The 17,202-nt window shown below is 47.9% G+C and overlaps 1 protein-coding gene across 6 annotated transcripts in view; it reads right to left on the bottom strand.

Annotated features, from left to right (window-relative positions):
• TLN2 (talin 2) overlaps positions 1-17,202 on the bottom strand; it is a 420,556-nt gene that overhangs the window by 75,013 nt on the left and 328,341 nt on the right. For all 6 annotated transcript variants that reach the window (XM_036303702.1, XM_036303691.1, XM_036303681.1 and 3 more), the window contains 8 exons: positions 16,233-16,322; positions 13,990-14,112; positions 12,711-12,854; positions 10,938-11,099; positions 4,364-4,504; positions 3,748-3,929; positions 2,564-2,696; positions 239-340 (listed from right to left, as the gene is read on the bottom strand). In XM_036303702.1, coding sequence (XP_036159595.1) covers positions 239-340; positions 2,564-2,696; positions 3,748-3,929; positions 4,364-4,504; positions 10,938-11,099; positions 12,711-12,854; positions 13,990-14,112; positions 16,233-16,322 — 1,077 coding nt within the window. The remainder of the gene's footprint in view (positions 1-238; positions 341-2,563; positions 2,697-3,747; positions 3,930-4,363; positions 4,505-10,937; positions 11,100-12,710; positions 12,855-13,989; positions 14,113-16,232; positions 16,323-17,202) is intronic.

The following is a 17,202-nucleotide window of genomic DNA, read 5'->3' as shown; positions in this document are numbered from 1 at the left end:
AATCATTTCCCTGCAGTTTTTGTCTCAACACCAGGTTAAAATGCAGACCCCAAAGATGGCAGTTTTGGAGAAGATGCTGCCGAGAGGGAGGATGAGGGCTATTTTCTGCTGTTCAAGCCAGCATGGGCCCAGGCACAGTAGCTGGCACCAGGATTTGGGGAACAGAAACAAATCAATACTCCCTCCCCCGCCCCCGCACCATGAGCATTCCCAGCAGGCTCCCCTGGGTGCGCGTTACCTTATGTCCGAGCTGAGCTGCTTCTCCCCGAGCCGCCGTGGCGATGGGATCGATAAGGTGCCCGATTTCCTGGACCACTGAGGTCAGCTGCTCCTGCAGGGCCTGAGAGGAGGGAGAGCTGTCACGGTCGCCCCACAAGGATTCCTCCCATAGGCACGGATTTAGAAAGGCCCGTGTGAATGACAAGGGAGGCCACAAGAAAGGACCTCGAAACGCCTGGGCATGCCATCAAGCTGCTGCTCCACCTCCCTTCCCAGGCGCCCTCAGCTCCTCTGGGCTAGGAACCCCCTCTCCAAGCGGCACCGTGAGTGACATAAGCAGGCCTGTGCAACACCGTTCCTACAGGCTTCTCACTCCCACCAGCCGCAGTGACAGCTGATGCCACTGGTGCCTTTACACTGGGTTATTCAGCATCATTACTGGAAATGTGGATGCGCCATGGCTTTCTCAGAAGAGAAGACAACTTTGTCCAAATGGAGAAGGCTAACAGTGCGGTCTGAGGGCCCACCCAGGTCGTTGTGTCCTCAGGGGGTAGGAGAGAGGAGGGTGACGTAAACATGACGCCACCTCTCTGAAGCAGGGCGATTTCTCCAACGCCGCACTGTGCCAACGCCAGGGGAGATGCGCACCGAGCACACAGCTCAGGCTTTCAGGTCACTGAGTTTGGTGATGTGGACACAGTAGCTGAAAATGGCACCCCCGAGGCATTTCTTCTCCGGTTTGAGAGAGGATTGAATCTCTCCATCCCAAAGAATTGAACTCATGCTAGAAAGAGACAGGGTAAGCTATTCTAGGTGATGTTGGAGTTCGAGGGGGCGGGGATTCAAAGGTGGAGATCGTTAGCTGGCAGCGGGAGAGATCAGGTCCTTTTGCAGGAATCCTCCCAGGAACTTTGCTTGATAGAGTCAGGGTTTAATCCATCATAGCACTGGATGGTTTGGGTTTGCACACACCAGCACGGAATGGGTGCAACTGGTGGTCAGGTAACCGTGTCCTGCTCCTCAGAAATGAGACTCAGTGCTTTCCCACTGAACATGCTACATGCGGGCTGGGAGCTCTGGGAAGAGTGCAGTCAATGAGGAGAGCAGCCTACCATGCAAACTTGAAAACAAAATCATGGGGGGGTGGGCAGGGGGAAGGAAAAGAGATGGAGGAGGGAGGAGAGAAAGCTCCAAATTTTCCAAGGTTTATTTACCTAATTATTTATCTTCTCACTTATGTGACTATGGTCAAGAGTGCAAGAATATTCCAGCAACGCTGTCTTGCTAAAGAAAACGTGGTGTAAGTAGGAGTGCATGCAGCTAAAGGGGAGGATGTTCTTCCCAGGGAGGAAGATGGAGGATGTGCATTGGCGGGAAGGGAAAAGGGTGGGGCCCGAGGGACTGGTCACCTTTGTTTCTTGGTCAGGATGCTGGTTAAAGGGTGTGCTGAGCTGGTGATGATTCATGTAGCTGCACACTTATGATACTTTTCTGTATGCATATTCTACTTGAATTAACACATTAACAATACTTCTAACATTCTGCGCAGAATGAGAATGCTCATTCCTTCTTTCTTCCCTTGGAAATGGGGGTGGTCACGCGAAGCTGAGGTGAAACAGCTCTAGTAATAAAAATGAGCAACATCAGCTCTGGGCCCGCTCCTTGGAGACCGAGGCCATAGAGCCTTGTTGATGAATTCAGAGTGGCAGTAAGAGAAACATCAGTAATGAGACCATCCATATTTATTAAGCACCTTCTGAGTGCAGGCACATTCAACAAAGAGGAAGAAGTATTACTCAGAGGTCTTTGGACAGGTAATGGAAAAAAAACTCAAAGGATCAAAGCAGGAAAATTCAATTCTCGACTTTAGAAAATTGGCAAGAAAACGTAAAGTGGCTCTGAAATAATAACAGAATGTAAGAGGCCCTCAGATATTAGATATCGGGTAACGTAGGGAAGATCTGTTATCTCTGAATGCACCGAATGTACAGGATTTAAAGTGCACTGATGAAACATGACGAGAGAAAAGTTCACAGTGTACTGCTCAGGTCTGCTCTGCTGATGTGTTACACTGAATACGATAACTCCACCTTACTGACATATTCTTACCTGACTTTAATTTTTCTTCAAACTTCAGGCCACCTTTGAACCCCCATTCTCCACTCAGCATTTGCCCTACCCCACCCAAAACCTCCCTGGTTGGTTCCACAGGGGAAGCTGGTTCAATGATGAAACTCCACCATCACAAACATGTTGGCGCTATTCTCCCATCCCCCAAAGCCTGATACTGAGATTCTTCAGCACTTCCAGAGGCTTCTGAGCCGGCCCCAGAGACCCCGTGTACCTCCACAGAGATGTCGTCCCTCGTGGCCAAACTCTGGCTGACCGCTGCCAGGGAGGCCTGCTCGATGTCCCGGATGCACCGGTTGATGCCATCGATGGAGTAGTCACACTCCCTCTGTCCAGGGGCCTTGTCCCTGGAAGGGACAGAGGAAATTAAACACAGGCTCCTTGGGGGGCAAGTCCCACAACCCACTCCTGCGTTGGTGATCCAGAGCCCCTCTCCACTCACTACCCCACTCAATCGCTTAATTTAAGGGGCCAAGCCCAGACACTTGATTGGCAATGCCTTCCTGCACAGCCCGTGCATTTCTTAGTGTACCACCGGTGCTAACTCTGCTTATTTCTGGTGAGAAGGCTATGGTGCTGCCCTCCACCTCAGGCAGATGCCAGGCAACTGCAAATGAAACAATGTGGACTTGGATTATCTTCCCTGGCTTAAGCATAGAACCTTACTTAAAGGGAAAAACAAATCAGTACTATTTCCAGTGCAACCATATTATGCTCTCTACATTGCATACTATTCACAAAGTCCTGGGTTAGGGTAGAAATGAGAATATTTACTGGACTTTTCTTTGCAAGGCATTAAGAGAATTAACTGTGGTCCTGAGCTTCAAAAGTAATTGAAAAACAAAATATAACACAAGGGATGCGTTCCATGATGTGAGATATTAACTTTGGTCCATTTTAGAAATAGCATATCTACTCAGGGGATATTTTTTCAGGCTCCTACTATCACCAAGGAGGTCAGAGATGCCCAGAGTTACTGTGAGACCTAGAATATTCTTTTTGTCTTATTAGCAAAACAGTGGTGCTCTCTGCCTAAACTCTCAGGAACAGACAAATGAGGTATGGTGGTTAGAGCCATCAGGCTGGGGATGACCGTGGGAATGTTACCTAAATCCTTTCTGCCTCAATGATCTCCTTGGTAAAATGGAGACAATGGCAGTATTTACCTGACAAGGTTGTTGTGATAATCAAATGAGATAACATAGGTTAAATGCTTGGAACGGTATCTGACATAAATTAGCTATTATAACTGTGACCAGTGCTACTACTGATCTCAAAGAGAGGAAGAAAAAGATGATCACATCAACCACCTTGCTATTAAATGCAAGTCCTGATAGGCTATTTCCTCCTGCTCTGTTTAGATGCAGGTCCCTAGTGATTTCTGGAGGCGAAACTAACCTGATAGATGTGATGAGACTCTTGATGGAGTCAGACACAGTGTGGGAATGTCCGGCTAGCACAGACCAGGTGGGTGGGTCTTTGGGGTTGATGGCCAGTGAGCGTGCAGTGCGGATGAGGTATGATGAGCTCTCCAGCATGGTCTTGGCTGAGACCAGGATCGGCTCCTGTGCCTGAGAGCCCTGGGACCAAACAGCAGAAGGGTCAAGAACAGGGTGTACAGAGTGAACGGTCCTGTTCTTTACCAATTCATCGTCTTTGCCCTTTGGAAGGAGACACAGAGGGTAGGGAACCAGGGAGGCTGGCTCACACAGGGCCTCGATGCTGAGAACTTGGGTCCACGTTTGCTCCTTGTATTTAATTTCTGAGGGTGACACATACCAAGAATCAGCCCCAAACCTATGCACAGATTGTTCCCAACATGTAGAGCCAAGGCATTATCTCTTAAGAGATCTGCAGACATTGAGTTCCGTTAACACTGTGCATCATCAACAATAACAATGTCCTATGTGTTGACAGAGAGAAACTTTGGCGTTCTTAACTGTTCGTGCTCACTTAGTGCCACACAAAACCAGCCAAAGATGCCGACATCACCTTCGCTGCAAAGACCCCCTACCTCGGAGCTGATCTGGGCGGGAATGCTGACAAACTCAGGGTTGGATGCGAATGCAGTCAGGTTCTCCACAGCTTCGATCAAGGGGGCGGTGGCAATGCGACACTTATTGCGGTTGTCTTCAGAGAAATCCCCGTCCAGGGCCTGATGGGAGGCAACACGGAGATTTTACCCCACTGAGAGGCACAGATTATTTCCGGGCCCCGGTAATCACCTCCCAGCGAAAGAAGGTGGCTTACAAGATGTGGGAATACAAGATGTTTGGTGAGCTCATGAGTAACAAATAAGAACTAATAAGAGAAATGGCTGCCATCCAGCAGAGGGGCTCAGTTAGCGATGATAAGAAATGAAGCTGAATGTGTGGCTCACAGGACAGCTGACCTCATAGAACATAACTTCCCACTCACACTTGGCAGAAATGGATTCAAATAACGCCCTGCCCGTCACCCCCAGACCCTGTAGCTCAACCCTTTTCCTCCCCACTTTGGACACTATAACCCTTGGGTTCTTCCCCTCCATTCTCTCTCCAATTAGGTCTGTTCCCTCCCAAACTATAAAAATACTTTACATTGTGCAGCACTTCCAACCCTTTCTAAGTTTTACCTCAGTGTCCCTGACTGGCTGATGGAGGTAGGGCTTGCATATCAGCCATTCTGAAATGAGCAAAACAGAATCCATTGGGAAGGAATAGACTAGAACTACCCTCAACAATATGGACAAATCTCATAAACATATTTAGTTAAAGAGGCCAGATACAAAAGGTACCTACTGTATGATTCCATTTGTGCAAAGTACAGTAATAGGTGAAGCTGATTTAGGGTGTGGGACCAGGAATGATTGAAGACGCACCAAGGGGACCCTGGGCGCTGGCCATGTCCTGTGTTTTAATCTGGCTGTAGTTACCCAGGTGTGCTCAGCATGAGAAAACTCACTGGGCTCTACACACATGATTTGTGCTTTCTGTCTATGTATCGTATGCTCCAGTAGCATTTTCTTTTTTTAAATTAGCAGCAGGTAACACAACGGCATTGAATATTCAGTGACATTGCTGATTAATGACCCAGACGGATGAGAATCAGGAATGCAGCCTGTGGTCCATGCCACACAAAAGGTTAACACTGGATTCAAGGCCCCGCAACCCAACTCCACCTGTTCAAGAAAAAGACTGTTGGAACCAAGAGCCTGCGACCCAGCGAGAGCACCCCTGCCTCCCAGAGAACGGCTGCATCTGAGAAGGCACTTATGTTTGTAGGAGAACATAAATTTTCTCATTAAACAACCGATTAAACTTTTAATTTAACTGTTATGAGCAATATGTAAACGCCAATTCAGACAATTAGTGAACAAAAAACCAGAGGCACCGGCATCAAGAAACCACAGGATTTGAGATGAGTGCATCCCTATTTTTCACAAAGGCAGGAGTAGGCAGGCACGATCCACTTAAAGGCTAGTTCTGAATAACAACTACATTCCAACCAAGCCTTGGCAGCTTGGGACAATAATTACATGCTCACCAAGCTAACATTTTCAGAGGAATTCCCGAGATCTTGGCTCATTTACCATCGTTGCTAAAACTGTGCATGGCTTGCCTCAGTTCAAGCCCCTCCCCACCAGACAAGCACTGACCTCTACCTTAACCGCCAACTCTGCCATTCTTCCAGGCCCAGTGGACACCGACATGCCTGCTGCTTCTTGCTCACATATGTGGCCTCAGTTCTAACTGCCACTGGTGAACTCAGTGAACACCGACTTGGCGCCTGTTAGCGTCACTGTGCCGGGCACTGGCAATGCAGAAGTGACCCTGGGGCTCTAATCTTGTTGCACTGACTCCTTGAGGTGAGGCTCCAGTAGGCTTCAGAGCAATTGGGAATACAGTGGGAGACAGGGTGGGTGCCACATTGCAGGAGCCTGGCAGGAGTGGCCCTGGCACAGGAAAACTAGGGAAGCAGGAGGGTGGCGGGAGTGGACTTTAGTGTCAAAGGAACTCGGGTCCCAGCACCGCCTTTGGCCAATCACACCCCCTCCGGGTGGGATGACATGGCTTCTAACTGAACAGAAGATGACAGGCCTCCCCTTGTGCTGCTCACTCCTGCTTCTTACCTCCCCACACTCTTCCCACCCCCTGTGCAACCTTCCACAACCCTCTGGGCCTATTTGGAAGGCAGACATCTGATTGAGTCAACCCGTAGTTAAACTTGCTAAAAATGAAAAGATGATTACCTGAGGGAAATCCTGAGAAATGTTTTTTAATTGTGCAGTTTCATAAACTGCACCAATAAGGTGAAGGAAGAATTTGTTTTTTGAGCATGGGCCCTAACATCACATATAATGTAGCACATCAGGACAAGACCTTGAATAACGTGGAGAACGCCAGCTACGCCACCTGCTTTTTTTCATTTTCAAAAAGAAAAGGCTATCCTATATAATAAAAGGCTAATATGCAAATTAACTGAATGGCAGAACGACCGGTCACTATGACTCACACTGATCACCAGAGGGCAGATGCTCAATGCAGAAGCTGCCCCCTGGTGGTCAGTGTGTTCCCACAGGGGGCACGCCACTCAGCCAGAAGCTGGGCTCAGGGCTCGTGAGCACAGCGGAGGTGGTGGGGGCCTCTTCCGCCTCCACAGCAGTGCTAAGGATGTCCGACTGCCAACTTAAGCCCGCTCCTCGCGAGGAGCGGGCCTAAGCCAGCAGTCAGACATCCCCCGAGGGCTCCCGGATTGCGAGAGGGCGCAGGTTAGGCTGAGGGACACCCTCGAGTGCACGAATTTTGTGCACCAGGCCTCTAGTTTCATATAAAGGAAGCACTTGTCATCAGAAAGGATAGCTCACAAAGATACTCTTTCACTGTGAATGCTGCTCCCACCCTGGGGACGGCTCAGCCACCTAAGGGAGCTGCATACTCAGGCCTGCCCACTGGAGAAACTGCAAGCAGGCACAGCAGCTTTCATGGAGACATTCCCTGTCACAGAAGGTCAGTGGACCAGCCTTAACAATGAAAGGGTGACTTCACTTTAGGCCGCATAGGGACAGGGCGCTCTTGGCCCCTGAACCAGCTCCTCTGGACATTCTCACTAGGCAGAACCACTCAGGGAGCTGGGAGAAACGACGTCTGCAGGCATGCTAGGTCACAGATTCAAGGCTGTGGGAGTCGGGAGAAACCTTACAGATCATTTAACCCCAGCTCTCCAAAGCTCCAGATGATAAAACCAACACCCAGAAAGTGACATGCTAAGCCAAGGTCCTGCCTCAAACCAGAACCCACGACTCCTGTTGCCTTCTCTCCTACGGACCTTCGACAAAGGCAACAAGAATAAGGAGTCAGAGAAGCCCAAGAGGTTTTGTTCCTCCTTTTCTTCTGAAGACACCTACTTTACCAATCTAAACAGAAGGATGACCAAAACAGCCGAGTCAAACTGATTAATGACAACTGGATCTGGTTGGTGCCTGTGGTACCTAGAAACACTTCATCGCAAAACCCTGAGCTTCAACTCCACTATGAGGGGCAAGGCCACACTCCAACTTCTCAGGAAAACAAAAGCTGTTGTTGCACAGTTTCTACTTGGCACCCAAACCCGAGCGACTGCACATTTAAAATAACATTCCATCCCACACATCCGATCCGAGAGAAAGGCAGGCAACATTGTACGTGGGGACCAGTAGAAAGACAGCAACCACAGCTAGGGGTCTGTGTGCTTCTAACTTGCCCTGGCTGAAAGTGGGGCGAAGATAGTTACACTTGCTAAGTCATGCTCTGGCATTTTAAGGAATGCCATCCGTGGAGGGTTAAGATTCCTGGAAGCACACATTCTGCATGGGTGCTGATAACCCACTGAGAGGTGATCTGCTCCCTTCTCCCCAATGCTCCTCCCTTAGCTTCCCCTCCTTTTGGGGGGGATTGTAAGGGTGTGGCAGCTGGGATTTAGGCCTGGGCATATCCTTATTGTTAAAAGAAAAAAAAAAAAAGCACCAGGGAGCATAAAACTTAGAGCAAAAGACAGCTATGAGGGCAGCTGCCTTAAGCATTTAGGGAATTAGTTAGTCGTTTGTTTTACTATTTGACAGGATTCTTAACCATCCCTTAAAACAGGACTCTATTCAGTATATGGTATTAGTGAGCTACAGTGAAATGACCCTCTACCATTTTCCTATTAGTAAGTTAAAATAAAGTGTATGGTACCCAGCAAACCCTGCCACTCAGTGGGAATGGAAAGACAAGCACATTTCGGCGAGTTGGGGGGCGAAGGTTCATTTCTATTCCTTTGGCATTGCTACCGATTCCTGGGGTGCTCCGGGGAGGTAAGGCCTTCCTCTTCTCCACAGGACATCACCCTGCATCCCTTCTCTGATGTTCTGCACAGGCCTATCTTTCAGGCCGACACACACGCGCATCTGCTGCAGGGAACTGCAAAGAGGGTTTGACACTGTGAGGAGAATCTGGAAAGAAGATGAGATCTTAACGGATAGGTAGGATTTAAAGCCAAGGAGGAGGCAGAGAAGAAAGGTTTCCAGGAATTTCTACACAATTGTTTCTTTCCTTTTCTTTTCTTTTCTTTTCTTTTTTACTTCCTTGATCCATCTATATATAGCCTGTTTTTTAATGATCAGAAAATGGCCAAGTTTAACTGAAATAAAATTACAAGCACCCTAGCCTGTTTAGCTCAGTGGCTGGAGTGTCGGCCTGTGGACTGAAGGGTAGCAGGTTTGATTCCGGTCAAGGGCATGTACCTCGGTTGTAGGCTCGATGCCCAGCTCCAGTCGGGGAGCATGTGCAGGAGGCAACCAATTGATGTGTCTCTCTCGCATTGATGTTTCTCTCTGTCTCTCCCACTCTTTCACTCTCTCTAAAAATCAATGGGAAAAAATATCCTAGGGTGAGGATTAACAACAACAACAAAGAAATAAGAATACAAGCAACCAACCCCAACCATGATGTCACTACTTTCAATTTTCTTGCTGTCTTTCCACCCTCACCCTCCCCCAAACTTGCACAATGCGCACTGTAGACACATCAAAGTATTTCTTCCCCGGGTGGTGAGACAAATCAGCTTCTCCACAAAGAAGATGTGCACAACATCCCCAGGGTGAGAGCAGAAGAGAGAGTTGGGAAGAGCAGGGGGTCTAGTTTGCTTACTGGTGGGGTCACCTTGGGGAAGTTACTTAACCTCCCTGTTACCACAGCATCCTGTCTGTGAAATGGGAATAAGCACAGGGGGGCTGTGAGGACTGAATGAGTAATATACACAGAACACTTGGGACGGGCTTCACACGAGCTAAACGTTTAAAAATGTAAGCTGCAGTAGTTTCTAATACCATGAACTATGATGGCAATTAAGGTGGGCCGCCACCAGGATCCGAGGGGCACTGGCTTTAATGTTTTCATTTTCAACCTTCGTAATTGTCTTCAAATAGGCAGGTTTCTTGTTTTTGTTTGAAAGACTCCATTTAAACGGCTAAGAAATTGCTGACTAGGGCACCTGCCCCGGCGCTGGCCCACAGGCGGCCAGCTGCTGCTGGGCTGTGTTCTCTCTGCTTCTGCTTGGCTCAGCCTGTTGACTAATGTCTCCATGTGAACACACTGGCTTTGTGTAGTGAAAGGGAAAAGAGGGGTCCAGTGCCCTACCCTCTGGAGGGAGATGGGGTGGGGGGGAAGCCCCATTACTCCAGGACCTGCCCAGCAACAAAGCAGACTCCTATCTCCAAGAGCGTGGACATCCTTACATAAAGAGTTAACCCTCCAATGCCTCTCCCTCCTGCACAACCTGGTTTACACAGAACTGGTAGCTGGCTTCCCACACAATCTCCTGTAGAGGTTGGAGGGGGGCGCTGGGCTCTTTGCCTGGGGTCTACGGTCCAGGCCATGGCTGTTTCCACACAGGGCCAGCTGCCTCCTGCCTGCTTGTCCCTGTGTAGGGCAGACTGGGTTTGTGGTCTTATCACCTACCTACAAATGCTACATTCCAGCCACTGCAATTATCTCCTCACCATGCCCCTGCCCAACCTATCCATGGCCTTTCACACAAACATGAACTTGGTCTGTTTCAAAACTCTGATGTCCCTTTTAAACATTTAATCAGCTATAAAGAGTACATATCATAGGATATAGTAAATTGATTTTTTTTTTAGATTAAAGTGATTTTCTCACAATTTCCCATTCCTGTCTCCCTCCACTTTCTCCAGATCTATAACAATGGTGGGACCCTCCACCAGCCCCCACAGAATGAACCCACAGGAGCACACAGTTTAAGTACACACAGGGTGCTTACTACCCAAACACAGTGCCAAGGGATGCCCCATAGCCAACGCTTCCAGATTTCTGCCCCAAAGTTTCTCACGTACAGAATTTGGGGAGCTCCCAACTATCTGAAAGGTTAGGAGCGACCAAGGCTGTTGATTTTCCATGATGAATATCTCCACTTGTAAGGGACTCATCCTCGGAGACTTAAATCACGTGACCAAATTAGAAGTTAAACTCCACTAGACCTACGTCTCAGGAGAGCAGAGCGTAAACCCTGTCCTCTCCCCTCTGCAACAGGTGTTGCAGGGATTATGAGGCCTCAGTCCAGCCACCTACCTTGATGGTCTTCACCAGGTTGGCGGTGCTGTTGGCGACTTCCTTGGCTGACTGGACAAAGTGCCTCTTGGCCACTGGGTTGGCTGTCTTGGACGAGGCGATGCGGCAGGCATTGCATAAGGCCGAGGTGTGCTTGGCGACAATCGTGGCGGCTGACAGAACCTAGAAAGCATGGAGCTGGGTTGGGGGCACCCCATGCCTCAGTGCAGAGGGCTCTAGTTCAGGAGTCCACCTGGTCCCAAGCCCTGGATTCCTCTTCAACCCGCATATCCAGGGCCTGTGTAGACAACCCACGTGTCTAGCTCTGCCACCCCCAGTCAACCCAAGAAAGGAGAGGGCGAGAATTATTCAGCAAGAGAGAATAAATGAAGAAAAGGAAAGTGGGTGCTGATGTAGGGGTAGGAGTGGGCTGGGCTCCAGACAGTCTTAAAGGAGACGCAGTCAGCTGTCCTGTGGAACCCCCGGGGAGGAAGTGTTCAGCCCAGGGTCTACGCCAGCACTGCCTAACAGACAGGGCATGAACCCCATATGTCATTTTTGAGCAACCATGTTAAAATAAGTAGAGAAACAAGAGAAATTAATTTAAATAATATATTTTATTAAACTTGAAATATCCAAAATATTTCATTTCACCATGTAATCAACTTGATAATATTGAGATTTTACAGTCTTTTCTTATCATATCACGTCTTCAAAGTCCAGTGTGTATTTTATACCCACAGCCCATAAAACTAGACAAGCTACATTTCAAGTGCACCTTGTGGCTAGCACATTGGAAAGTCCAGGCCTAGATAAGTAAAACAGACATCAAGGTGCGATAGCTCCTGCCTCATGCAGGCACCTTATTAAGTGGTCTGCCTCAGGGATCTTCTAGGCTCTATCCCCTGCCCCCCAACATATACCCCACAAAACACAACTGCTCTCCTGGAGCCACCTGATCTTTGCTGAGGCTGGTAGCACCCCTTTGCCCTTAACTGGACAGGTAAGGAAACTCAGGTGCACTGACGCCTTGCAAGCCCGCTCTGAGGCCTACTTCGGGCCCAGGTCTTCCCTGTACCGCCTCCTTCACTTGGGTCCTTCTCCTGCCTCAAGAATGCTCTTCTCAGGGTTCGGATGAGCATGCCACTCACAGGCTGCCTCTGATACCTCAGATTGGCCAGTTCTTGTTCCTTTCAGCACCTACTGCTTTAATAAGTGAATGGGAGCCCATACCACTTAAGCATGGAATGTCACATCCTGTCTAGTCCTCAAATGTCTGTGGCTCCTTTATGGGCTGTGGATTATGACCCAACTTGGAGACCTTGATCAGCACCACCATCTCTGTGATGTGACCCTCAGAAAATTCATCACACCTTCCTTGTGCGTTGCTGGTACTGTCATCATAGCTCAATCACTGCATTTTCCAAACTTTATCCAACAGACTAAGTGCCAAGGGTAATGGGGATTGGATCAGACTCATGCTGACCCATGTTGAGCACAGTACAAGCCCTCAGCGATGTCTCTGAACTGAGTGGAATCATGAGACTCCTGATGAATCTCATGCTGGTTGCTTTACCCCGACAGCCTTCCAGCATCCCACTTCAAAGCACCTACACATTTCCACTTTCACCTCGTTTTGTGACATTCCCCCAAGTCACTATCTACACTGCTGCACTGAGCTGGCTTTGCAGGCTCTGTAAGAACAGTATTCTTCACTAATTCCTCCCACTCCCCCACAGCCCACCTACGAGAGCTTAAGGACTCACAGATCTCATACCCTCGCCCCGTGGTTACCTGTGACGGGCTGCTGCCAGGGTCCACCAGGTTCTGGCATGCCATCTGGATAGCCTGGTTAGCCCTGGCGAACTGGATGGGGTCCACGAGGCCCTGGTGGCCTGCCTGGCTGTTTGGATCAGAGATGCCAACAAGGTATGCAGCCTGGAAAGGGAGAGGAAAACCACAGCTCAGGCTCCGGGCTCCCAGGTGAGCCCATGGGGGACAGCCATCCTGTAATGTACACGCAGCAGCCATGCTTAGGGGGCTCCTTAGTGAAAGTTTGTCAAGGTAATCAGAGTGGTCAGGTCTTAGGGATGGACAGGTGAGTGCCACCTCGGGAGTTTGCTGCAGGCTTCTGGGAACAAAGCCTCCTTGCTCTGAAGAAAGACTCAAGAAGCTCTTCTGTGGGCCACGAACAAGCATGGACCCGGATGAACGGTTTCTGGCAGCCACCTTAGGACCATGAGGGAGGACACCCAGCCTCGGCCTAAAGCTGACCCTCCTGCTGGCAGATGGGAGAGGCAGGGAAAAGTGTGCGCAGGCTGATGGCATGAAGCTGCTGGGTCAGCCAAGCCTGGAGCATGCCCTTCATGAGGGTTTCTTATCTCATTGCCTAATGCACCCTTATTTTTTTAGGCCAGTATTTCCAATAGCAAATAAGAAGAATGAGTAATATGGCTCAGGGGGAAAAGGTAATATTTGGTCTCTAAGAGGACAAGAGGCTGGAGGAGAAGGTTTTTTCTTTAAACCCTCTGGATGCATTAGACTAATAACAGGGAGAAAATGAATCCGTGAGCAGCAATTTTAAACTTAATTAATTTCCCCTGAGATGGGTGGGGTAGGATAAAGGTAGGCAATTTCATCCCCCAAACTAGGGATGGTTTTCTTTGGTTTAGTAAAATCATCTAGGCTCAAAGCAACTGCCAAATGATAAGTCCTTTAAGGTAAATGCTGACATTTTGAAGCTTCAGTCACGTGAGCCCGATAATTATTGGAAATGCCCAGTACAGTCGAAGAGCAAGGAACATGCCCGATGGCGTCTCTGCATGATGGCATTGTTTTCTCTCTCTGATGCTAAAAGGATCATGATTAAGGTTTTTGCAATTCTAAAACCTCAGAGAGAATTTGAATTATGTAATGCCTATTCCCTCCCCCTCCCCCCAAAAAAACAAAAAAACAAAAACAAAAAACAACTCATCTGGAGCTCCCCTATGCCTCCCACAGGGATCTGGTCCTCCCCTAGTCTGCACAGGACACAGGCTGCACTGCAGGGGAGGGGGACCAACCAGTCCCTTACCTGAGCTGCCGCCTCTGTCAGTCCACAGAGAGCCTTGGAAGCAATCCCTACACACTCCCCAAAAGCAGGAAGGTCCCCGGTTTTGGCATTCTGCGAAATCCCTGCCATTGACTCGCCCAGAACCTGCAAAACAAATAACCAGCAATATTCTCTGACCAGCATTCTTCAAACCATGGGGTAAAGGGAAGTACACTTGCAACTTTAACATTCAAGGATGCCTAATTTACAATATTGGCCATTATTTCCCTTTATTTGCATTAATAAAGGATTTAAGACAATTATGTTGTTTCTATTCCATAAAGAGAATTGAATAATAAAAATATAAACCTTTCACCCAAAAGTTATCTACATCTCAAGAAGAAACAGTAAATATACTCGGATCAATAAAGTAAAATCTATACAGGGCATCCCACAGGGGAATGGTCTGGACTGAGAACTCTTAATTCCCAGAATACAAAAATCAGACACATCCATTGAGCTGTAGATGAAGTCACATCCAGAAGGCAGAAGACACACTCCTCCTTGTATTATCTTACTATTTACAGTAAAATTTAAATGTCTTTATGACGCTTATATAATCTGAATACGAATAAAGTTTCCTAAATATTATATTTTCCCATATTTTGAACATCATTGGTATATTTTCTTCAGAGGTCTTTAAAATAGCAGCTAAAGGGGATTTTAGTATTCAGAATCCGACCCAGAGAGGTCAGGCACAAGGTCACAGAGAAGGTCATGGGCAGAGGCAGGGCACCTGCCCCTTGTCTGGTGTTCTGTCTTCTGTGGGCCTCCCCAGGCCCCCGAGGGCTGGCTCTACCTTCCAGGATAACAGATGTTGGAACGGAAGGCTGTTCAACACGACCCCTTGGAGAGCAATGGGATTGCGAAGTCTAGAACGCAAGGCAGAGCTCTTCATTTGTCAATGAGCCGCCTGGGCTGGGTGAAAGAAAAAGAAACTCCCTAAAATTGTTTGGAGATAGAAAATAATCCAGCTTCCTTAAGGACTTGCAAAGCACAGAAGTTAGAGGGTATTTTCAGATACAGTATTTTCCTCTCCCTAACTCTGCATCCCTCTTTGGCTCTAAGTACGGGAAAAATATGTATCCTCCCTTAGACAACCCATCGTTCCATAAAGAACGCTGGACAGGACAAACCCTAGTCTTCGCCCAAGGCAAAGCAGGCTCTCCTGACACCACCGACAGAGATGTCTCCCTGAGGCTAATGTGAAGTGAGGAAAACAAGCAAAGCCAGACTGCCACTGCTCAGTATCCATTCATCTCACTCGCATTTCATTTTAACCAGATGCTGGCATTCTCAAAAGCATGGATATTATCATCATCGGTTTCTCAACCTTTTAAAAATTATTATTACTTCTAACATTTTCCCCATAACTGTCACCCACCTCAAATTAATTACTAAGAAATAAGATTTTGTTGAATAAGGTTAAAGTTGGGGGCGGGGCACAAACCGTTGTATTACCTTAGATTTTTCTACCCACATCCAAAAACCTCCCCCACAGTTTCACTCTCTTTGAGAATGGCTGCTATGGATGGATGGCAGGGAGAACACAGAAGAGGGGTCATATAAGCCAAGGTCACTGAAGGGCTTTCCCCAAGAGTTTAATCCCAGGTAAAGAAAATACATGATTCGATTCACAGTGAGACCCATCTGTGATATGGTGGAAGCAGTGGCTCTCAAAGTGTGCCTCCTGGACCTCATGGACAGGACCTGGAAACTTGTCCAAAATGTACAATCTCAGCCCTACCTCTGATCTACTGAATCAGAAACTCAGGGGTGGGGCCTTGTATTCTGTGTTTAACAGGAAAGATCCCGAGATGAATCTGGTGCACTGTCATGTTTAGAGAAGCCCATGAGCCCAGGGCTACAGGAGAAGACTTTAAGAGACATGCAGCCCTAACCAGTTTGGCTCAGTGGATAGAGCGTCGGCCTGCGGACTGAAAGGTCCCAGGTTTGATTCAGGTCAAGGGCATGTACCTTGGTTGTGGGCACATCGCCAATAGGGGGTGTGCAGGAGGCAGCTGGTCGATGTTTCTCTCTCACTGATGTTTCTAACTCTCTATCCCCCTCTCTTCCTCTCTGTGAAAAATCAATAAAATATATTTTTTTTTTTTTTAAAAAGAGAGACATGCAGCGATACAGAGCAGCTACGGGCAGATGCACTGGAAGCATGTCTGAGCTCCTCCCATACCGAGGAGGAATGTTAAGAGCACAGGCCGGCTTACCTTGGAGTTTTCCATCACACTCTCAATGCAGTCAAAGTAAGAGAGGTCACTAACAGGTTCATTAGGATTGTCCAACATCCCCTTGACAGTCTACAGAAGGAGAACACAACTTAAAAAGCACGCATGTGTTATAGAACAAGAAAAATTCAACCTAACATACCAGCAATCGACTTCCCTCCCTGCACAGGATTCTGGTCACAATCACTCATTGACCCGGGTAATTGAAAGGAATTTATACTAAAGTTTCCATGACATTAGATTTCCGGCTAAAAACACAACATTGAATGGAGGGGTGCGTGTGTGCGTGTGTCTCTCAGGTTATTATCGATGGAGAGGAGGATCTTATTTTCAATTTCGACAGAGAAGCACGGTATCTACAGGGCAGGGAGAATTTTTTCTTAAAGAAATCTGTAAGTTAATGCAAGGCAACGTATTTATGGTAAATCAGTACAATTTCTTTGCTGGCTAACTCCAAGGAGTTTAAATTTTAAGAACACACTCATTTCTTCATGATTAGTGGAGCCTGCAGTTTTCAGTTCTGGAACCTTTTCATTGTAGGCCTGAAAGAAGGTAACTCCCCCCAGATGCTCAGTGGGACGGTCTGGTTCTTTTTATTTACATTTGAACACTATAGGAAATGTCCCCTCTTGCTTAGGTCCCCATCAAGGAACTGCATATACGGATTGCCTCTTCTGTCTTTGTTTCCACTTCACTGAACGTGATCCCTAGCTTTCATGTTATAATGACCTTCGAAGCTGGAAAGTCTGGAGATACAGCCATTCAACCTCCTCCCCGCTGAGAGAAAATGTGCACGAGGACCCAGCATCCTTTGGGGCACAGCCAACAGAAAGACAGGGTCATTTAAGTTGCAAAAGGTTGCATGGCAGTCATGGTAGAAACTGCTGAGTTACTCAGTTAGAGATATGAGGGAAAGAGGGCGCATAATGGAGTTCATTTCATTGAAAAATCT

This window comes from Myotis myotis, unplaced genomic scaffold (genome assembly GCF_014108235.1).
Source record: "Myotis myotis isolate mMyoMyo1 unplaced genomic scaffold, mMyoMyo1.p scaffold_m19_p_1, whole genome shotgun sequence".
In the NCBI taxonomy this organism is placed as follows: Eukaryota; Metazoa; Chordata; class Mammalia; order Chiroptera; family Vespertilionidae; genus Myotis; species Myotis myotis.
This window is presented reverse-complemented; position numbering and strand designations above follow the sequence as displayed.